This window comes from Hemitrygon akajei, chromosome 29 (assembly GCF_048418815.1).
Source record: "Hemitrygon akajei chromosome 29, sHemAka1.3, whole genome shotgun sequence".
Taxonomy (NCBI): domain Eukaryota; kingdom Metazoa; phylum Chordata; class Chondrichthyes; order Myliobatiformes; family Dasyatidae; genus Hemitrygon; species Hemitrygon akajei.
This window is the reverse complement of record NC_133152.1, coordinates 15933974-15958334: the sequence shown is the minus strand read 5'-3', so window position 1 is coordinate 15958334 and position 24361 is coordinate 15933974. Positions and strand designations below refer to the sequence as shown.

The following is a 24361-nucleotide window of genomic DNA, read 5'->3' as shown; positions in this document are numbered from 1 at the left end:
TTGATGTAAATTGTAAACAGCTGTGGTCCCAATACCGAGCCCTGTGGCACCCCATTAGTCACCACCTGCCATTCCGAGAAACACCCATTCACCGCTACCCTTTGTTTTCTATCTGCCAACCAGTTTTCTATCCATGTCAATGTCTTCCCCCCAATGCCATGAGCTTTGATTTTACCCACCAATCTCCTATGTGGGACCTTATCAAATGCCTTCTGAAAATCGAGGTACACTACATCCACTGGATCTCCCCCGTCTAACTTCCTGGTTACATCCTCGAAAAACTCCAACAGATTAGTCAAGCATGATTACCCTTGGTAAATCCATGCTGGCTCGGCCCAATCCTATCACTGCTATCTAAGTATGCCACTATTTCATCTTCAATAATGGACTCCAGCATCTTCCCCACCACCGATGTCAGACTGACAGGTCGATAGTTCTCTGTTTTCTCCCTCCCTCCTTTCTTAAAAAGTGGGATAACATTAGCCATTCTCCAATCCTCAGGAACTGATCCTGAATCTAAGGAACAATGGAAAATGATTACCAATGCATCCGCAATTTCCAGGGCCACCTCCTTTAGTACCCTAGGATGCAGACCATCTGGACCTGGGGATTTGTCAGCCTTCAGTCCCATCAGTCTACTCATCACCGTTTCCCTCCTAATGTCAATCTGTTTCATTTCCTCTGTTACCCTATGTCCTTGGCCCATCCATACATCTGGGAGATTGCTTGTGTCTTCCTTAGTGAAAACAGATCTAAAGTACTTATTAAATTCTTCTGCCATTTCTGTTTCCCATAACAATTTCACCCAATTCATTCTTCAAGGGCCCAACATTGTTCCTAAATATCTTCTTTCTCTTCACATACCTAAAAAAGCTTTTGCTATCCTCCTTTATATTCCTGGCTAGCTTGCGTTCGTACCTCATTTTTTCTCCCCGTATTGTCTTTTTAGTTAAGTTCTGTTGTTCCTTAAAAATTTCCCAAACATCTGTCCTTCCACTCACCTTAGCTCTGTCATACTTTTTTTTTTAAAATGCTAGGCAATCTCTGACTTCTTTTGTCAACCACTGTGGCCCCTTTCCACCCTTTGAATCCTTCCTTCTCCGGGGGATGAACTGATTTTGCACCTTGTGCATTATTCCCAAGAATACCTGCCATTGCTGTTCCACTGTCTTTTCTGCTAGGATATCCGTCCAGTCAACTTTGTCCAGCTCCTCCCTCATGGCTCCATAGTTTCCCCTGTTCAACTGCAACACTGACACCTCCAAGCTGCCCTTATCCTTCTCAAATTGCAGATAAAAATTTATCATATTGTGATCACTACCTCCTAATGGCTCCTTTACTTCAAGATCACTTATCAAATCCTGTTCATTACATAACACTAAATCCAGAATAGCCTTGTCCCTGGTCGGCTCTCGTACAAGCTGTTCCAAGAATGCATCCCGTAGGCACTCTACAAACTCCCTATCCTGGGGTCCAGCACCAACCTGATTCTCCCAGTTCACCTGCATGTTGAAATCCCCCATAACTACTGCGACATTACCTTTGCCACATGTCAATGTTAACTCCCTATTCAACTTGCACCCAATATCCATGCTACTGTTTGGTGGCCTGTAGACAACACCCATTAGGGTCCTTTTTCCCTTACTGTTCCTCAGTTCTATCCACACAGACTCTACTTCTCCTGATCCTACGTCCCCCCTTGCAAAGGACTGAATCTCATTCCTCACCAACAGGGCCACCCCACCCCCTCTGCCCACATTTCTGTCCATACGATAGCACGTATACCCTTGTACATTCATTTCCCAGGTCTGATCTCCCTGCAGACATGTCTCCATTATCCCAACATCATAGTTACCCATTCGCACCTGAGCTTCAAGCTCATCTGCCTTATTTCTGACACCGTGCATTCAGATATAGAATTTTTAGCCCATTTCTCCTCTCTCTGTTTGAATCGCTGCCTATTGTGCTTAACCCAGCTCCCTGAACTCCCATCGGGCTATACGCCCCTAGAATTTTGTTGTCCTTCCTAAATTTACTTATTCTTTCTGCACATTTAACTCCATGCTCCGTCAGACCATCCCTCTGTACGTGTCCTCCTCATCACTTGTTCCGCCTCACCTTTCTCTACTACACACTTAATATTCCGGAACCGTGTAGTCCCCACCTGTCCTTTATTCTTCCTCTCGCTATCCTCTCTCACATTCTGGATCCCCACCCCCTGCAAATTTAGTTCAAACCCCCCCCAAGAAGCACTAGCAAACTTCCCTGCAAGTATGTTAGTACCGCTCCAGTTCAGGTGTAAACCGTCCCTTCGGAACAGATCCCACCTTCCCTGGAACAAAGCCCAATTATCTAAAAACCTGAAGCCCTCCCTCCTGCACCATCCCCTCAGCCACGTATTAATCTGTATAATCTTTCTGTTCCTTGCCTCACTCGCACGTGGCACAGGTAGCAATCCTGAGATTGTTACCCTCGAGGTTAATTCCTCAACACCTTAGGTTTCAGAAATTGGTGACCTGGTAGCCTTTAACTCATTAGTTTTCCCTTAGTACACTCTCTTCTGATGACAGATTGTTTTAAATTCTTCCCTCCCTATAACTCTTGATTACTTATAATTGCAGGGATGCTTTTAATGTCTTTAACCATCAACTAAAAATAATTATTCAGAATGTCCGTCACTTTTCTATTTCCCATCGATATTTTCCTTGATACATCCTCAAACTGACTTAGATTTTTTTCTGTTACTACCTTCCTTTTCAAAAAAAACATACTTGTGGAAGATCTTATATTTATCTTATTCTTCAACTTTTGTCTCTATTGACTTCTAAAAATGGGAAATGGTACACTCACATGAAAACCACTACTCTGCGATTTAAACCAATGACAGTAATTCACTACATGCATGGAACTTCCCCTCAACCGTGGTTTAAAAGGTCACTTTCTGGTGTAGTTTAAAGTCAATCATATTACTGGATCTTGTGCCACATTATGTTCGAAGTAGGTAAGATTGGCCAATTTCATTCTTCAAATGGAAGTCATCGTGATATCTCCTTTAGTTAAAATGGTGACCCCTCTGAATCAAGCAGCAATGCTCAATTCTAAAGATAGAGTATGAAGTTTACTTATGACAAGGTATCAAGTTTAAAACCAGACGAGGTTTGACACATCTTCAGCAGTGGGAACAATCCCTTAAATATGCACTACTAACAACTTGAATGCATAAGAGAAAATAAATGGAGATAAAATCTAGTTTTAAGAAAATAACACATGTCCAGGAGGAGGACAGAACACCCTCAAGACAGCAACACTTCACGCAATAAAATGTTTCAGACAAACCCTCACCTTCTGTAGTGAGGCTAGATACTGTGTTGCTACTTACCTGTCTGTAGTAGCGTCGGTTTAATATTTTCTTGTTGTTGTCTAGTTTGTCTGCTACAGCCGCACCATAAATCTCCATACTAGCAGTGAAAATCACCAACTCATACCATTGGCTGGCCTGGTTAAAAAACAAGTAATTTGTGATATGCAATTACAATTCAAATTGAAACTGTCTCTTTATGATGAAAAAAAATCAGTGTATGCATTACATTAAAGTTTATTCAATATTTTGAATGCCGCAATGGGCTACTTCCAAATGTGAATGTCAGAAAGCCTCCTCGGTAAACAGATCAACAGGCTGCTTAGAAGTAACTAATTGAAACAAATAAAACAGGAAATTTACTACAATGCACACACTAGTGAGGTCACAGAAGTGAAAGTATAACTAAAGTGTGAAGAGTCATGCCCTCCGGAAGCTGGTTTACACTGAAAATTAGATCATTCAAAAGCAGGAATTTCCATTCAGCATCGTCTTTAGCATCTCATGGGTGCATAATCAACTTGTTATAATTTTGTTCACCTCCAACAACTCACATTAACATAGCACCATGAATGTAGCAATATATTCCTGACCGATTCCATGAAGTATTAAAAGACAATGAGCTGGAAACATGCCAAGTGTCAAATCCAAAGTAAGTCAAAATAAATTTATTATCAAGGCATATATATGTCACCATATATTACCTCAAAATTAATTTTCTTGCTGGCATTCACAGCAAATACAAAGAAACACTAGAGAATCACACACACACACACACACAAACAAACAACCAACCAACCAATGTGCAAATACAAAAAAAATATCAGGACCATAAGTTGTAGATTCTATAAATCTGAGTCTACAGGCTATGGAATCAGTTCAGTGTTGAGGTGAGTGAAGTTATTTCCTATGGTTCAAGAGCCTGATGATTGAGGGGTAATAACTGCTCCTGAACATGGTGGTGTGTACTTGAGGCTCTTGTACCTCATTCACGGTGACACCAGTGAGAAGAAAGCATGACCTGGATGCTGGAAGTCCTTGATGATGGATGCTGCTTTCCAGTGACAGAGCTCCTTGTAGGTATGCTCCGTGGTGGGAAGGGCTTTATGCGTTATGGACTGTGCTGTATCCACTACTGTTCAAGTTTTTTGCCATCCAAGGGCATTGGTGTTTCCATACCAGAGTGCAATAAAACCACTCAGCACACTCTCCACTGCACTTCTAAAGGAGTTTCTCAAAGTTTTAGATGACATGCCAAATCACACAAACTACCAAGCAAGTAGAGGTGCTGCTGTGCCTTCTTTATAATGGTACTTACTTGCTGAACCCAGGATAAATCCTCTAAATTGATAACACTGAAGAATTTAAAGTTGTTGACTCTCCAATCCCTGATGAGGACTGGCTCATGGACCTTTGGTTTCCCCCACCAGTAATCAATAATCAGCTCCTTGGTTTCGCTGACAGGTTTTGAGAGGTTGTTGTTGGGGAACTATTCAGCAATATTTTCAATCTCTCCTGCACCGATTCGTCACCACCTTTGATTCAGCCAGTAACAGTGGTGTCATCAGCAAACTTAAATATGGCATTGGAGCTGTACTTAGACTCACAGTCGTAAGTATGAAACACATTGAGCAACTGTCTAAGCACATAGCCTTCTGGTAATTGTGGAGGAGATACTGTTGGCCATCTGGACTGACTGGGGTCTGCAAGTGAGGAAATCGCAGATCCAGTTGCACAAGGAGGTATTGAGGCCTAGGTCTTGGAGCTTATTGATTGTCATCCCCTCAAAATTAGAGTTGAATGCAGAGCTGCGGTCAATGAAGACAATCCAGATGTATGGATCCTCACTGTACAGATTGGGTGAAGAGCCAATGTCAAAGCTATTGACCTGTTGTGACGTTCAGCAAATTGGAGTGGATTCAAGTTGTTGCTCAGGCAGGAGTTGATGTGCTTCATCACAGTGGATGTATAGGATATGAGCTGATAGTCACTGAGGAAAGTTACCACTGTCTTCTTGGGCACCCGTATAACTGAAGCCTGCTTGAAGCATGTGGGTTAAACTGCAGATGCCGATGCAAGAGGTTAAAGATATCAATGAACACTCCAGCCAAGTGATTAGCACAGGTCTTCAGTACTTGGCCAGGTACACTGCCTGGGTCAGATGCTTTCAGTAGGCATGAAGGTGCCTCCATGTTTTGTCGGTCAAAGCAAGCATAAAAGTAACTGAGCTCATCTGGGAAAGAAACCCTGCTGTCACCTATGTCACTTGGTTTTACTTTGTAGGAGATGATAGCATTCAAGCCCTTCAACAGCTGTCGAGCATTCAAAAAGAGAGGCTATATCAAATTCCTAGTTTTGCTAAGTGCAAAACTGCAAGTTAAAGCAGTAAAACCATACCTCAGTATTCTATTTTTGTGATACTAAGTGGTTCTGGGTCTGAGATGTTTTGTCTCAACCAGACAACCAATGGAGAATATTATGACTGATCATTGGTACCATTTAAGAGGAATACAAAAATAAACAAATTCAAATAATTTGGAACCCCTGCTCCAAGTCTTATTTATGGTTTCACAGAGTTATGGAAAGAGACCACTCTGTCTATTGAGTTTGTGCACAATTACCAGTCACGTTAGTTCCATAACTCACAACCTTCCCCCTCTCTATAGACTTACCATTACTTTCCCTTTCAAGAAAGAGCATGTGTTTGGAGACAACAGCAAGAGCAATCTCCAGTCAAGTGGCTATTACAGTTCAGTAGGACACACCTGAATGACCACCAGGATGAAGCTCAAAATTGAAGCAGTGCTCACTGAACAATAAACCAAGCAATAGATCACTTTTTAATTCCTTTGTAAATACACCTCTGCACAATAAACTTTCAGCATGACACAGCACACTGCAGACAGCAAGATAGTGGAAAGTCAGATCATTCTTTTTCCTCCCCTTGTCGCGCACAAATCATTCAGGAAGATTACTGTCATCAAGTAATTTTGCTTACAAATGAAAACTTTGTTCCTAATAGATATGAATTTTTCTTTAGAACTTGAAAAACTAATTATGTTTCCAGGTAACTTACCACTTCTAGAAAGAAGTCCACATGAGGCCTTTTATGTACAAAAAATCTGATTGGTTGTCTATCAACAAGAACCTGAATTAAAAAATAAAGCATACTTAAATAGTCATTCTTAAAACACACAGAATATGACTTGCACTCAAAGCAAAATGATCCCTGGCCAAGCTTAAAACTCAAACCAAAAATCAAGTCCATCTTTCAGTACTCACAAATTCAATTTACTGTAATTAAAATTTATTACACACATACAAAAACCTCTTTCAATAAATCTGTTCATCCCTTTAACCATCCCTCTTAGTTAAAAAGAACTGTTAACTACTACTGTAGTCAAACATCAAAAGAATTTATATAAACCTATACCTCAAAATAGTAATGCTTTCACTTCCGTGGTCCACCTATGTGCAGCAACCCTTGTTCATCTCAACTTCATCTCCAAGTATTGAAGGGACTCTAGGTCAGCAGCTCTATCTTTGCTCACTCAACATCTCTTACAAGCAATCACAATCTGCATTGGCCCCTTCCCCTTCAGACAGTACCAACCAAAACCTGTCATCTGCACCCCACCCCATTCTCTCTCCAAACTCTTTCACCACTGTACTTCCATCTCCATTCTATGCAGAACCTATCTCTAACTATAATTTGTCATTTGCAGATCACCTGAAGTATCACGAGGACGAATTAATGAGGATATCATTACACAAGGAACTGCTGACCTAGAGTCCCCTCAATACTTGGATGTTTCACCTGAAGTTAATATTTTGAAATTCTAATACTCAAGTAATTCACATTATCAAAAGTATCCCTCCCCCACCATCACACCATACACAGCCAGGGAATAAATCCCTGTTATGCTATTATCAGCTGTACAGTCCTAAAGTACCTGTTTTCTTTGCTCAAGCAGATGGAGGGCAGGAAACATTAGTGGTTAACATTCAAATTAGGAACAGTAGAGCACAAATTTCCAATGCTGAATACTTCACATCCGCCAAATAACCAAATGATCTCCAAATTAGCTGTCTTCAGCAGTTCCTTATTTGGAAACAGCATAACATTTTTTTCAGCAGATAACTGCTTACAACAACCCTTTTCCTGCACTTAATGACCCATTCGTTGCATGACTGCAACTTCTGAGTGGAAGTTCCTATATAAAAATTAGCACTGTATTTTGGTAACAATGTTTAATCAGGATAAAATATTTTCAGTACATTTTCATGTAGGTCCTTAGGAAAGAATTAATCCCTTGTTTTTTGAAGTATGCCTTTGCGACTTTAATCTCAACACAAGGCTTATTATCATGTCTGAAGAAGAAAACAAAAGATAGCCATGTAGTTGTCCATGAGGAAGGCAGCTTTGGATAGATATAATGGAACAGAAAATGGCAAAGGAAATTTAATCTAGAAAAGTGATTCAATTATACTAATTGAAAATATAATACAGCCCCAAAATGAAACCAAGCCCAAATTATCAGAATATAAAATATTCATATACATTCTAACTCCATTTGAGTTTGGGGCTAAATTCTTCAACACAATTAACTTACAAAAAGATTAAAACATTTGTAGGGTTATAAAGAAAGACAACCAACAGTAGACTGTGTTCTGCACATGGTCATTTATTGTTGGCCTCAGCACCCACATGCTTGTTGAAAGTCCACACCAAGGGGTGACTGTGGTTTGGGAGGGCACTGTATTGCCAGAAGTTACATGAAAATGCTGGAAACATTCAACAGGTCACACACCATCTATAGAGAGAAATGGAGTTGATGTTTCAAGTCCAAGTCCCATCCTGTACTATCACATTTGCATCATTGCTTCATGTCTGTTAGCAGAGCAGAAAGAAGAATGAAGTTCTGCAAGGAACATCTTTAAGGCACGTCTAGCTCTCAATTTTGTTTACAGTTATTACTTGCTGACATAAATTCTCCTATTGTTCAATAAAAATATCAAATTAATCAAAAAGCTGCTAAATAATAGTCTTACGAGGAAACATACTCTAGACAAGAGGTCCCTGAACTTACTTTGGGTAACTACCCCTTGGCTCCTAGACCACATCCCCACAACTCCCCTCTCCCTTTCCAACCATTACATAAAACATTTAAAGAATTTTGATTTATGATGCACAGTAAAAGAAAAATAGGAGCTGCCAATTCAAAACAGTGACAAATAATTGCAAAAATTAATCAAATCTATTTAAAGCTACAAATAAAATTATTTCTTTGTTAAAAGCAATTTTCATCAACAATTTTAGAGTTTATATTAGTAATCTAACTATTAAATACTCATTGCTTTTTCACCTTACAATGAGATTGATGGGCTTGATACAAGGATATCAACTTCACAACATCAGGCTGGAGGTCACTCAGAAGGAATCTCAGATCCCCATGTTCAGCAATTTGCAGTCTGTTTTGTTGCTTTAAAAGAAGTTGGGTGACCACACTGAAACCTTGCTCCATAAAATGTTAGAAAGGCGATAATGAAAATCTGGAACTTTTCCCCCCATAGTGCAAGATAGCATTCAGAGATTTATTTCTGCAACCAAGAATCTCGAGATGATTTTTTAAACTTCGGCTTCAGCTCAAATTCATTTTGTAGTGAGATCAGTTCTTCAGTTCAGTTATCCTGTTAATTCCTCATTGAAAGCTTTCAGGAAAGGATTTATTAACTAATCTGGAACTTGGACCAAGAGCAGATCCTGAAATCTCTCCGATATGCCTTTATGCAGCTCACCCAAGTGAGCAGAGTACGCTTGAAGTTTATCATCTGGTATTTTCTCTCTCTTCTAACTCAGAGAGGATTGGAAATTGGACAAGGTCGCAAAGCCGAAGTTGCACTTAAATAGTGTTAATATGGGCAGAAATGTGGAGAGGGCTGATTTGACTTTGAAAAGATTCATATCATTTCATTGTAATTGAAGAATAACTTAATCTTTGCAAATAACTATGACAAATAAGTAATGGCATGCCTAATATTCTTGAATAAATTACTGAAGTAAGCATTCAAGTTCTCAAAGGATTTTATCTCAGTTTCCTCAAAATAGTCAAGAACTGAGAACATGGATCTTAATTTTATTTACTGCTGTGATTACAATATTTGATTATTTATGCAGCCAATCACTTGGGTTTTTTTTTGCAGTAAATTGCCTGTGAATTACACGGTGAACCATAAGTATGTTAGGTATAGCTTCTTTCAAGAAAGTAATAACCCCACAGTGGCATCGTGTCATTGGTGGTGCCCCACCTGTTGCATAAACAAGAATGTTGTGGAGCCAAATGTACTTTTCTTTTTCTTTGAAAAATTGCTTAACAACCCAAATAACTATTCCCCCTTCGTATCTGTTTCCAGTTCCCTTGCAAATATGCAATAACTCTTGAAGCATGCTTTCAATTTTTATTAAGTAAACATTAAGTAGTAAAGATTAGTTGACCTGTACAACTGCAGAGCAAATTCTGTTGTCCCAAGTATATTGCTCAATGTGTCTTCCACATTCTCATATATTTCATCTATTCATTTTTGAACAGATTGTTGTTGAGCGGATTCACTTTAATTATTTGGTTTGGTGACTTATGCAAAATCATACTCAGAACTTCCCTTACTGCTGGCCGAATCAGTTCTTCCCTAATTGTATAGGGCTTTGCAAATTTAGCAATGAGCAAAGAAATGTTGTATGAAACACATAAACCATCACTACTCTGTTGCGAAGTGGTGGCAAATATGTTTTGAAGCGTTTTCCGTTTCTGAAAGTTTTCACAAAGGGACTGAAAATAAGCTAAGTTCTTGTTGCTTTATCAGAATGTATTCTCCTCACTGTTTAATGAGCCTAGATGGTTTCATTCCTCACAAAACTTTTTCGCACAAAAGATACATTGACTGCTGATGGCTGCTTGGGTGTTGGTATAAATCCATATTTCAGATACTGTTTACACTTTTTTTTCCATTTGGTCTGCGTCTGCCATTTTCGTTATGAATTAATCACCACAGTCAATTCCCTATTGTTTAAGTCCAACCTCAAATGCCGCAATCAATAAAGGAGAAAGTTGTGACATCATCAAAGCAGACAAAACCTTACTCTGCCCAAAGGTACATAAACTGGGGCACCAATGTCCCAGTTTGGCCGTGGGCTAAGAGAAATGTGATCACAGCCATTTGAAAGGGAAGATTCTGAACCTTATCCCATTGAATGCTATATCCTAGTTGAAAGGAACTCCGCCACTGCATAACTAGAGCATGCTAATTGTACTAGATAGTTAACACTGTACTATAGTAGAGAAAGACAATAATGCATGGGCCAGGCCCAGAAATAACAGTTTCTTCAGTCCTTATTTTTGTGATATGCTAAACACAGATTTGTTGCATTGCTTTTCAACAACTATAACAAGCTTTGAGCAAAGTTTATAAAAGAATGGTGGGTTAGCAAGGGATGAGTTGATTACATGATTATTGTAATCAATTATATGGCAAAGGAGGAGGAAATAATAAGTTATTCATTTCTGAAATTAAGCCGGTAATCCCTCAGCTGCCCCTCTTGGTACAGAGCGCACCACCTGCCCCTTATAAACTTGCATTCCCCCAGGGGGTGGTATCGTCCACTTTGGGAACCACTGTTCTAGGCTATTCTAAGAGGCAAGTGAGGAAACTGAAGAGCCTCTTCCTACAATCTATTCTCTTGTTAACTTTCCACAGAGGAAATGAAGTAATTTCTTTAACTTTAGTAGTGGACAAGTTATTAAGAACACAAGAACTAGGGAGCAGGAGTAGGCCTAATGGATTATTGGATTCCAAAAAAGATAGTGCAAACATTTATTTAAAAATGCACAGAATAATCAAAACCTCAATAAAATGGTCACATCCAATTTATTTAACCAATTTTTTTGGAAAAGGTAATAAAAAAGGTCAATGAGGCCAGAACTTTTGATGTTACTTGCATGGATTTTAGTGAAGTATTTGGCAAGGTCCCACACACCAGGCTAATCAAGAATACTGACAAGATTCTAGGGATGGTGGCAAACTGGATGTGCTCTGGATGTGCACCACATTACAAGAAAGATGCAATCAAACTGAAGAATGTCCAAATGTTACCAGGATTGGGATATTGTAGCCAAGAAAAAAGATTTGATAGATTACGATTGTTTTCTTTGGTACAAAGGAAAACTTAATTGAAATGTATACACTTATGAGGAGTTTAGGTATTACAAATAGGAAGGGCCCATTTTCCTGGGTAGTGGGGGGGGGGGGTCATAAACCATAAATCTGTGGGATGAGTGGGAAGATGTGAAAAACAAAACTATTTATTTAATACTGTATCCATTTCAAATAAAAACAGATCAAATTAAACTTTTGTCCACATTACTTTACTCTCTCACCTTCAGCATGAAGTCTGGCGGTGTACCTGGCCTCACTGTTGGCTTCAAGACTCCATCATGATGCGAATGTATTAATGTTTCATCCAAATCCAAAACCAGAATCTTCCTTTTCATTTGATCTGCAGAGAGATAGGTGGAAGGAAGATGAATCTGATGTCCTTCAACCTGTGACAAGTGCTGTTCCACAACGATCAGCGCTGGGACCCTTGTTCTTTATATTCAAATCTTAATATATGCAAATGATTCGGATGTAGATGTGGGAGACACGATCACTGAATTTGCAGAGCTCACAAAGATCAGTGAAGTTACTGACAGAGCGGATGATAGCATCAAGGTACAGAATGATATTGATGTGTTGGTGAAATGGGCTAAGTAACAGCAGATGGAATTTAATCCAGATAAATGCAAAGTGATATATTTTGAGAGTACAATAAGGTTAGGCATACACCATGGATGGTGGGTCTTAGGGAGTATTAAATAAAGGGATCTTGGTGCACAAACCCAAAGATCCTTGAATGTGGTAGTGCAGACAGGTACTGTGGTTAAGCAATATGTGATGTTGGTCTTCATTAATCAGGGCAAGAGGAGGAAAATTATACTTCAAGCTTATAAAAATCAGTCAGAGCTCAGCTGGAGTATTGTGTGCATTTTTGGTTATTACACTGTAGTAAAGACATGATAACGCTGGAGTGGGTGCAGTGGAAATTCACCAGAATGTTGCCTGGCATAGAGCATTTTAGTTATAAAACGTCATTCAATGTCTGTAGTGAGATGCTGAAGATGTTCTATAGGTCAGTTGTGGAGAGCGCCCTCTTCTTTGTGGTGGCGTGTTGGGGAGGAAGCATTAAGAAGAGGGACGCCTCACGTCTTAATAAGCTGGTAAGGAAGGCGGGCTCTGTCGTGGGCAAAGTACTGGAGAGTTTAACATCGGTAGCTGAGCGAAGGGCGCTGAGTAGGCTACGGTCAATTATGGATAACTCTGAACATCCTCTACATAGCACCATCCAGAGACAGAGAAGCAGTTTCAGCGACAGGTTACTATCGATGCAATGCTCCTCAGACAGGATGAAGAGGTCAATACTCCCCAATGCCATTAGGCTTTACAATTCTACCGCCAGGACTTAAGAACTTTTTAAAAGCTATTATTAATGCTTTTTGAGATAGTGATTTAGATGCATATCATATTTTTTTACTGAGTTAAGTATTGTATGTAATTAGTTTTGCTACAACAAGTGTATGGGACATTGGAAAAAAAGTTGAATTTCCCCATGGGGATGAATAATGTATCTATCTATCTATCTATCACATGCTAGGTCGGTTTTCCCTAGAGAATTTTAAAAATTATGAGGTGGGTAGATAGGGTAGATGGCAGGAAACATGCCCATATCAGAGGTAGATAAAGCTAAAGAAGATAGATTTAGGGTAAGGAGCAAGAGAGTTAAAGGTCATCTGAGAAATTTTTGTCACCAAGAATGGCAAGGACCTGAATTTCACTGCCTGAGAGAGTGGAAGCAGAGTAGCTGACACAGTTTCAACAAGTGTCTAGGGCAGGGGTGGGCAAACTTTTTGACTTGTGGGCCACAAAGGGTTCTAAAATTTGACAGGGGGGCCGGACCAGGAGCAGATGGACGGAGTGTTTTGGTAATACACCTCATAAGAGAAAATAAAATATCATGGGATATGTAGAAAACATGTGCTTTAATTTCAATTGAAAATGAACAAATGCATTACAACAAAATATCTGTCTTTGAAGTCCCAATGTATTTAGCTATTTATTGAAATGACTTTTAAAACACTGAAAATTAAATGAAAATACAGCTTTTTTTAATAGTAACAGTTATTATTTTAAAGCACTGAAAATTCTGTTATCCTTCAAGATATTATCATCATCACTCTCCTCCTGACTGTCTTTATTTCAAAAACGGTAGGAGATGCAGGTCTACTTGTCCTGCTCCTTCTTATTCAATTGTCCCGTGCCAAAACTCAACAACGACCAGTGTCACTGACAGAACAGTGACAGCGCGCCAGTATGCGGAGCGCGTTATTTGATCTGGAGCGCATTTTTTATTTTGAGAACGTACGTGCACCTGCGCACTACTCATGTCCATCACTTAACAGAAATGACATGTAACATGTAAGGCTTATTGAAAAAAATATTTTCAAATGCATTTTTTACATAACACAATGAAGAAACTTATTTTTAATTTCAGTGGGAACAGTGTTGTTGGTCTCCCTTTTTAGCCAGCGCATCAAAGTCTGGATTTAGTTTTGTTGTGGCGATTCTCAGGATGGATCTGAGGTGTTAACAAGGTTTATTAATATAATTTCATCAAGTTCTGCGGGCCGGATTAAAAAGCTTAACGGGCCGCATATGGCCCGCGGGCCGTAGTTTGCCCATGCCTGGTCTAGGGACAATCACTTGAACTGCCTAGGCATAGAAAGCTAAATGCAGGAAGGTGGGATTAATATGGTCTCTCCCACTGTCATAATACTAATCCCATCAATCCAATGACCTGACTTCTCTGTAAACCAATTTCTTTCATCTGCCCATCAATGTCCCTTTGATTCTTTTGCCCACACTAAAACTAATTTAGACAGTGATTCACCAAGCAGCGCAATTGGAATGACTGGAAACCCAAGTGATCACAGTAGAAGCTCTAGAAAGGCAACTGCTGAGAAAAAAAATACAACCCAGGTTGTTAAAGCCATGAACTCTGTAATCAGACCATTTTAGTCTAGATCATGATGCTCTGTGCACATTCCATAAATTTTACAACACAAAGCAGTGAGCTATCCTATGTCTATACTCTTAATATTAACATAATGAAGAAATTCAAATCACAAGAAAACTCTCCCTTATTAAATCAATCTCCCTCCCGGCAATAAAATCACAAGCAAAGTTTAAGTGAGCAATAGATCAGAGTCAAAAAGATAACACAAGCAATTACAGTGCACAAATACTGCAACCCTTGATCTGTTTATTGTCTTCAGTCTTATTTTCTTTCAATTTTTTTCCCTATTATACACACACACACTTGTTTACTTTGCGTGACTATATGTGTGCTTGCTAACTTACATGAGCTGTGTGACTTGTGCTGTGTATGCATTGCACCTTGGCTCTCGAGGAACTGTTTCATTTGGCTGTATTCATGTATGGTTTAATGATAATTAAACTTGAATTTGTATAGCTCTTGTTACATAATAGTGAAAAAAAAACATCAGTAACAAACTGTTTATATCACCAAAGGACCCCATATAACACCAGGAAAATTCAATGAATCCTAATCTGACACTAGATTTTCAGATTTTGTGCAAGGATCCAGTGACTTCGACTTGCTTTTAATGAATGTCTGCCAACATTCACTTTTGGTATTCACATCAACAACACAAGTCCCTGCAGAAAAAATTGACAAAACCAAGATAACCAGGATGCTGAATAACTGAAATATGAACAAAAAGTGCTGAAAATAGTCAGCAGTTCAGACAGTGACTTCAGAGATAATATACAAGGTTTAGGAGCAGATATACTCCATGATTTGAAAGACACGATCAAAACTCATGGAATCACACAATTCTAAATACAGTCGGCCCTCCTTATCCGCGGGGATTGGTTCCGAACCCCCCCCCGCAGATACCAAAAATCGCAGATGCTCAAGTCCCTTATTTAACCTGGCTCAGTGCGGTGGTCTTTAGAACCCAGGGGAACCCCGGACTTTATTTAACATGCTCAGTGTGGCAAACATTAGGACCTGGCGGTGCAGTTCTGAATCCATAGTGTTTCTGTTCACGAAAATAATCACAATCACGACTGAGAATAAGGTGGAAGTAATAAAACGATTGGAAAGAGGTGAAACGTCATTGGAAAAGCATTAGGCTACAGTCTGTCAACAATCAAAACCATTTTAATAGAGCATGTGAAAGGCCCTGCCCCGATGAAAGCTACAATTATTACTAAGCAACACAGTGGTTCAATTATTGAAATACGTATGTTTCTTAAGAGTTTTATACGCATAGAAAGGTAAAATATGTACTATATACTAAGAAAAATGTTTGACTAATTGATGCTAAATAATACCAGATATACCTGTTCCGAATTCAAATCCGACTAAAAGACGGACTCAGGAACGGAACTCGTTCATAACCTGGGGACTGCATGTACTTTCAAGTCATTTCTAGATTACTTATAACACCTAATACAACGTAAATGCTATGTAAATAGTTGTTATACTGTATTGTTTAGGGAATAATGACAAGAAAAAATAGTCTGTACATGCTCAAATAACGAGTGCTGGAGAGAGAACTTCCGGGTTTTCCCGAACCGCGGTTGGTTGAATCCGCGGATAAGGAGGGCCAACTGTATAAGCAAAGATACAATTAAACACCAAGCATTCTGCAAATAAAAAGGTATTTAGCCAGAGTACATTTATCTTCCCCTATAGACAGCCAACATCTACAATTCAAAAATTATTTAAAGGTCAATCGCCCCAGCTGAATTACCTCATTCTCCATCCATTGCCTCCCCCTCCACCCCGTTTCCTCTCTCTCTGCCTATCACTCACCTGCTGCAGTCTTCCATCTCCACCCCTGCTCACCTCCTCTACCTGGCACGACCAACTCGTCTTGCAATTCTTTCTTGCTATTACCCTTCTCCACTCTATGCTGCCCATCTGGTCTCTCTAACTCCTGATGCAGGGTTTCAGCCCAAAACATCAACAATTTATTTCCACCCACTAATGCTGCTTGACCCAGTGAGTTCCCCTAGCAGATTGTTTGTGTTTCCTTCACAAAACTATGTTCTGCATGTATCTGCCACAACATATGAACTACAAGCTATGCATGAAATATACAGAATTTTAAAGGTTACGTCTGAATGTCACAATCTGCACAGACACATACCAAAACAACATAACTGGATCACAGGATTAGTACTTACTTATTCTGATGCGGGAAAGAGGAGATAGAGGCAAAATGTCATAGCGCACTGTCTGGTATTGGATTATCTACAAAATAAAATTAACAACATTAGGTAGGTTGGACAGCAATGTCCCCGCTTTTATTCACTCAATCTTCTTGGTCATAAACTTGCTAGTTTATGCACATCAACACTGCAGATTACTGAAACTGTGAGACAAGTCCAATAACCTCTTGGAAATCCTCAACACAAAATCAATTTCAGACACGACGGCCAAACATTACTCTGGTCAAGGCTGCAATGAATAGGTGTCTGACTGGCAAACTGTAGACATTTTCTGCTGTTTCTACCCGCCACCACCTCCTCGCCCTGTTCTCCCCTCACCAGGATGAACTGGACCATGTCCCATCATACATGTATTATCATAAAGTTAGTAGATCAGGTATCAAGATAATCAAATCTGTTCTTATCAAATTTACATGTTGTCACATAGCACAATTCCCGAATTACATTCCAAATGGCTTAAGAGGTGAGGCCAATGGAACCCCTGCAGAAAAATATATCATCATTGTCAAACTGGAGGCTTAATCCTGATCTAAGAGTCAGATTTAAATTGGGCGGCCCATATGTCTGTGCACCAGCTTGATAACATCACAAGTGTCTTTCATTCAACATGCCACTAACTAACAGGCCACCACTTTGCAGATATTTCATTCTACATAACTGCACTTGCTCTAATAAGAGCAAGAAAAGGCCATTTGGCCTCGAGTCTGTTCCATCATTCAACAAAATCATAGCTAATCTATAATACATGATTTTCCTGAGGAGTTTCTTGTCTAATTTTCTTGATCCAAGCTATTATAAAAGAGAACAATCATGCAGAACCCATATCAGGCATATGGCTTAATCAAACCCGAACCCAAGCAAAACTGATAAACCCCAATGTGGTTTGAATCCTGTCCTACTGCAGCTCATTGCAATATAAATGCAAGCCTCTTTGTCTTCCTGCTATTCAGAATGCAACTTAATAATACATGCATGTCATGCGTACACTGCAGGGACAGGCAGATCATAAAGACACCAGAGATAACAGCAGGGGTAAGTCAACCACATGTTCAGTCTTGCTCCCCCATTCAACAAGCTACTGGCTGATTTTCTCACTCAACTCCATTTTCCTGCACTCTCCCCATATCCTAATTTGTTTAACATCCAGAAGTTTATCACTGTCACTCAGATAGATTCACCACCCTCTGACTAAAAGAATCTCTCATCCCAATCCTACCAGCCTACCCCTTACTCTGAAGCCTCACCACCTAATTCTAGACTCCCCAGCCAAAATAAACATCCTTTGCAACCAGGCTAGTCTATCAAATTTCATATAACCTCCTTTCATTCTTTGAAATAATCGGCTCATTTCACATTTAAACAGATGGATTGAAATTCCACAGTAAGCTTTGAATTTCAAATAAAAAGATCTAAATAACATAGGCAGCATAATATCAACATCTTTTCAGTAAATCGGAAGAAAGGAGGCAAAACAGTATTTATATCATTTCAAAGATTAACAACCACAACTGCACCATCTGGATGCAAGCTCTGGATTTTAAAAAAACCTTTCTTTCAAGTCAATTGTCATTCAACTGTACACATATATACTACCAAACAAATGAACGTTCCTCCAGATCACGGTACACAACACAGTACTGTACATGTAATTCACACACAGCACAAAGTAATACAGGTTGCGAACCCCTGATCAGAAATGCTCTGAATTTACGTGCTACATGTAAGCAGCCTTTTGTCTTACACTTGTTCATCTCACATATGTATTTAAACTGACATGCCAATAATAAAATGAAAATATAATGTGCACGGTAACAAAATACAGTGCACTGTATTTGTATTTTATTTCTTTTTTTATATATCTTACATAAAACCTATCAGCATTGTAGGCTTGTTCTGGTGCTAGATTTTCATGATCAGTAGACGCTTTAAAAATTTAATGCCATGTCTTTTCTTAAATTTCTGCAGCCAACCTGCTGAATATTCACAATTATCTTCAATTTTCAGTTTGTCGTGATGGATCTTGGCTAGTTTCATGATCAGCATATCGTTAAGCGGCATATGTTCACCCCAATGCTGATGATACAAGACTGAGATCTTCATTTTTGCTTTATGCAGTGTTTTTCTATTTTTCCATTAACTTCTGTTTATTACAAATGCGAGGTCACCTCTCAAAATTGTCTGTGGTGTGCAGAGACCTGCGCGTCACCTGGTCTTGTGCAATTTTCCATTTGTGACATCACATCACCACTCAAAAAAAATTCAGATTTCGGAGGTTTTCGGATTTTGGAATTTCAGATAAGGGGTACTCAACCTGTATTACCACAAATAAATTAACAAATAATAAGGTGCATTTACAACACAAATTAAAACCTTAACAGTATAACATTACTGGTGCTTCATATTTGATGAGACCAGGGTGGTGGCAGGTAGTTCAGTGATGTCACGGCCTGGGGTAAGAAGCTGTTTCCCATCCTAACGCTATGGTACCTCTTGCCTGATGGTGTGGGGGAGGGGAGGGGGGTTTAAACAAGATTGTGGATTGGATTCCGTGACAACCTCAAATAGAATAGGATTGAAGCGGTACTGATTATTTCAAACAGTGAAATGCAATTTATCCTGTTATACTAATTCTGTTTTCAGCAAATAAACATTGAAACTAACTCTCAGAAAGAAGTTTCTATTAATGCCCCTTTTTCTAATTTATTTATATTTATTTGAGATACAGTGTGGAACAGACCTATCTAGCCCCTCGAGTCACACCACCCAGCAACCCCCAATTTAATCCTAGCCTAATCACAGGACAATTTACAATGATCAATTAACCTACCAACTGATATGTCTTTGGACTGTTGGAAGAAACCAGAGCACCTGGAGGAAACCCACATGGTTATGAGGAGAACGTACAAACTCTTTACAGGCAGTGGCGGGAATTAAACGAGTCACCTTTACTGTAAATCATTGTGCTAACCACTGAACTGCCATATTGAACAGTCTCTCAGAAATAGTCCTCCAGTGAGGCATTATGGATTCTACATTCCCTCAGCATCTCTTGGTGCCTAGAGTTTGATCCCAAAAGATAACAAGGCTCAAGTCTGGGTGATTTTCCACTTTATCCCAAGAGGAGTGATATTAATGGTAGTTGAAGTTACCAGTTCACCACAGATTTGGATAAAACCTAGTTCCCAGTTAAAGGACAGCTTTTACTAACAAGGATATTTCAGTCCTTACTTTTGGATGCAGCAAGACTGTTTTAATTATTGGCAAACACGAGGAAATCTGCAGATGCTGGAAATTCAAACAACACACACAAAATGCTGGTGGAACACAGCAGGCCAGGCAGCATCTATAAGGAGAAGCACTGTCGACGTTTTGGGCCGAGACCCTTCGTCAGGACTAACTGAAAGGATTTATCTCTTACTATCTTTCCTTTCAGTTAGTCCTAACGAAGGGTCTCGGCCCAAAACGTCGAATGTGCTTCTCCTTATAGATGCTGCCTGGCCTGCTGTGTTCCACCAGCATTTTGTGTGTTTAATTATTGGCCCCTGCTTCAACTTTAGTTTTGTTTTCACCATTATGAAGAAAATGGATTTCACACAACTTCAAACAAAACACAATGTTAGAAGCAATACTCACACAAAATGCTAGAGGAACTCAGCAGGCCAGGCAGCATTTATGGAAAAAAGTGCAGTCGACGGTTTGGGCGAGACCCTTTGACAGGCTAGTCGAAGGGTCTCGGCCTGAAATGTTTGCTGTACTTTTTTCCCCCATAGATGCTACCTGCCATGCTGAGTTCCTCCAGGTGTGTGTGTGGAAATTCAACAAGGGACTTTCTGGCATGGGATTAAATTTAATCAATTTAGTCTCTGCATAAAGAGTTGACCAATCTCCCCATGCAATGATCCCCAAGCAATCTTACATGGGCAACGTTATCCCAGGAGGGATCAACACTGGGCGCAACCTGGTTAACCAGACCTTCATTTGATCCCTATCAGAAAGTGAAAGTCTGTCATCTCTTGCCCCACCCCTCCCAAAAGAGAAACAACCCTGTAGCCCGATTCTTTTGCTTTACCACACTTTCTGGACTGGTGAATGAACACTGAGGCTGTCTACAAGAAGGGGCAGAGCCGTCTCTACTTCCTGAGGAGACTGAGGTCTTTTAACATCTGCCGGACAATGTTGAGGATGTTCTACGAGTCTGTGGTGGCCAGTGCTATCATGTCTGCTGTTGTGTGCTGGGGCAGCAGGCTGAGAGTAGCAGACACCAACAGAATCAACAAACTCATTCGTAAGGCCAGTGATGTAGTTGGGTTGGAACTGGACTCTCTGACGGTGGTGTCTGAAAAGAGGATGCTGTCCAAGTTGCATGCCATCTTGGACAATGACTCCCATCCACTCCATAATGTACTGGTTAGGCACAGGAGTACGTTCAGCCAGAGACTCATTCCACCGAGATGTAACACTGAGCGGCATCATTCCTACCTGTGGCCATCAAACTTTACAACTCCTCCCTCGGAGTGTCAGACACCCTGAGCCAATAGGCTGGTCCTGGACTTATTTCCACTTGGCATGATTAACTTATTATTTAATTATTTATGGTTTTATATTGCTATATTTCTTCACTATTCTTGGTGCAGCTGTAATGAAACCCAATTTCTCTCGGGATCAATAAAGTATGTCTGTCTGTCCGTCTGTCTGACAATGCAGCACAAGCCTCCCATGTCCTTTTCCCCGCTGCCTTTTCTCCAATCACCTATTGCTACTGGACTCTAGTTTTATGCCCTCCAGCAGCACTACCCCAAACACCCTCCCTCCAGCCTGTCTTCTTTTCTCTCAACAATCTTCCTGAATGAATGCCATCAGGCTCCAGTGGCTGCATACCATGCATGTCAATGGCCATGCTGATCCCAGCTTCGGACTAATAGCACCTCTTCAAACTGATAAATGAAACTTTGAAAAGACATATCCAGGTGAACATGAACAAATATAGTATACATCTTTCAATTAAGCAGTTAAGGTAACTTCATTGTCAAAACAACCAAACTTTGTGATATGGTGCAACTCAAACTACCTGCGTCTCAATGTCACCAAGACCAAGGAGATGGTGGTGGACTTTAGGAGATCTAGGCCTCATATGGAGCCAGTGATCATTAATGGAGAATGTGTGGAGCAGGTTAAGACCTGCAAGTATCTGGGAGTACAGTTGGACGAGAAGCTAGACTGGACTGCCAACACAGATGCCTTGTGCAGGAAGGCACAGAGTCGACTGTACTTCCTTAGAAGGTTGGCGTCATTCAATGTCTGCAGTGAGATGCTGATGATGTTCTATAGGTCAGTTGTTGAGAGCGCCCTCTTCTTTGTGGTGGCGTGTTGGGGAGGAAGCATTAAGAAGAAGGACGCCTCACGTCTTAATAAGCTGATAAGGAAGGCGGGCTCTGTCGTGGGCAAAGTACTGGAGAGTTTAACATCGGTAGCTGAGCGAAGGGCGCTGAGTAGGCTACGGTCAATTATGGAAAACCCTGAACATCCTCTACATAGCACCATCCAGAGACAGAGAAGCAGTTTCAGCGACAGGTTACTGTCGATGCAATGCTCCTCAGACAGGATGAAGAGGTCAATACTCCCCAATGCCATTAGGCTTTACAATTCAACTGCCAGGACTTAAGAACTTTTTTTTTTTTTTTTTTTAAAGCTATTATTAATGCTTTTTGAGTTAGTGATTTAGATGCATATCATATTATTACTGAGTTAAGTATTGTATGTAAGGAGTTTTTGCTACAACAAGTGTATGGGACATTGGAAAAAATGTTGAATTTCCCCATGGGGATGAATAAAGTATCTATCTATCTATCTATCTATCTATCTAAACCCAGACACATTGTTTTAGCAAATGTCAGATCCAATCACTCATCTGCTTTTTATAATCAGTGTTACATACCTTATTTCACAGGTTAAAGCTAGCAATGATGAATTTCAGACCTTACACTGCCAATACTTTAGTAGTATTGATAAATAGTACAGTACAAGATTTTTAAAAAGTCTGCAGATGCTGGAAACCCAAAGCAACACACACAAAATGCTGGAGGAACTCAGCCAGTCAGGCAGCATCTAAGGAAATGAATAGATCATCGACATTTCGAGCTGAGACCCTTCTTCAAGATTGAGAAAGGAGGGGGAAGATGCCAGAATAAAACAGTGAAGGGAGGGGAAGGAGGCTAGCTGGAAGGTGATAGGTGAGGCCTGATGGGTGACACAGGTCAAGGGCTGGAGAAGGAGGAATCTGATAGGGGAGGAAAGTGGACCATAGGAGAAAGGGTAGGAGGAGGGGATCCAGAGGGAAGTGATAGGCAGGTAAGTAGTACCAAAAAAACAGAATGGGAAATGAGGGTGGGGGTGGGGGGCAGAGAAAAAGGAAATTTGCTTACCGGAAGAAGAAATCGATATTCATGCTATCAGGTTGGAGTACCCAGACAGAACAAGGTGTTGATCCTCTACCCCTGATGGTGGCCTCATCTTGGCACATGCCCATTGCCTCCAGTACAAGATAAATACCAGTTTCTTCGCACCATTTTTTGTCACTCAACATGAATCTTGCAAAGAGCTACCTCTTAATCCAAAATTGTGCCAGAATATATCACCAAGTCAGACTATACAATAAACAATAACAAAATTAATGGGCTTTGCTTGAGATGCTATGGCAATGATGAATTTAATTTCACTTTCACTGGCATACTTGTTTTCCCTCTGCTGTCTCTAGGCTCACCGCTCCTCTCCCAAATCAAATATCACACGGCCCTGCCTTAGAATTTTTCTTCCAGAAATGCAGCAAGTGTGGAATGAAAGGAGAGGCAGTACCACCAATATAAACTACACAAATTGCACATAACAAGTGGGTAATTACGCAGTCTTTTGAAGCAGAGAACTAGATGGCTTTTACTGTAGGGAACGATGGAAAGAATTACTGAAATCAATTTGGTGCAACTTAAAAGTAGAGTCTTGGGATAATTTGTCTGCCTCAAAAAGGCCACTAATTGCAAATTATTTTTGCTGCTGTACACTAACAGTGAAAAATATCACGTGCATTTATGCAGCCCTTGAACCATGGAAGTAGGGGCTATTGCCAAGATTGGTTTCAGAGCCCTTCCCTGCTCATTCTTACCCATGTGCTTAAGCAGATGAAGGCATGGGTTTAAATGGAGATGTTTAAGAGATCAAAACCAAGGAAGGTTGTGAGTAATTTGACAAGTGCTCAAAGCCAACAAGTTGTCAGTACACTATTCAACCATGTCAGACGAGCCCAATTTCAGCCTTGAGATATTCACAGGCATCATTACATACGGGAAAACGCTTAGAGTAAACATCCTGCCTTAATTTTTCCCTCTCAGGCCAAGGCAGTCAAGGACACTGCAGTATTCCAAACTTGCCTACATGATTGAGATTTCATGGTAAACAAAACAAATGAGGACCACAGCATAGGCCATGCTTTGTGAGTATGGATCAAGATTAGTGTCCAATAGGGCATTTCTCAAAATGACACATTTGTATCATTGACCCCCATAATCAATCTTTGCTTTATTCCTTTTCTCTCCCCAAAAA

At 40.1% G+C, this 24361-nt stretch overlaps 1 protein-coding gene across 2 annotated transcripts in view; it reads right to left on the bottom strand.

The window, feature by feature from the left end:
- Positions 1–24361, bottom strand: part of LOC140718243 (CTD nuclear envelope phosphatase 1-like) — a 47506-nt gene that overhangs the window by 17820 nt on the left and 5325 nt on the right. For both annotated transcript variants that reach the window (XM_073031741.1, XM_073031739.1), the window contains exons 2-5: positions 16724–16790; positions 11791–11909; positions 6435–6506; positions 3380–3496 (exon numbers count right to left, since the gene is read on the bottom strand). In XM_073031741.1, coding sequence (XP_072887842.1) covers positions 3380–3496; positions 6435–6506; positions 11791–11909; positions 16724–16790 — 375 coding nt within the window. The remainder of the gene's footprint in view (positions 1–3379; positions 3497–6434; positions 6507–11790; positions 11910–16723; positions 16791–24361) is intronic.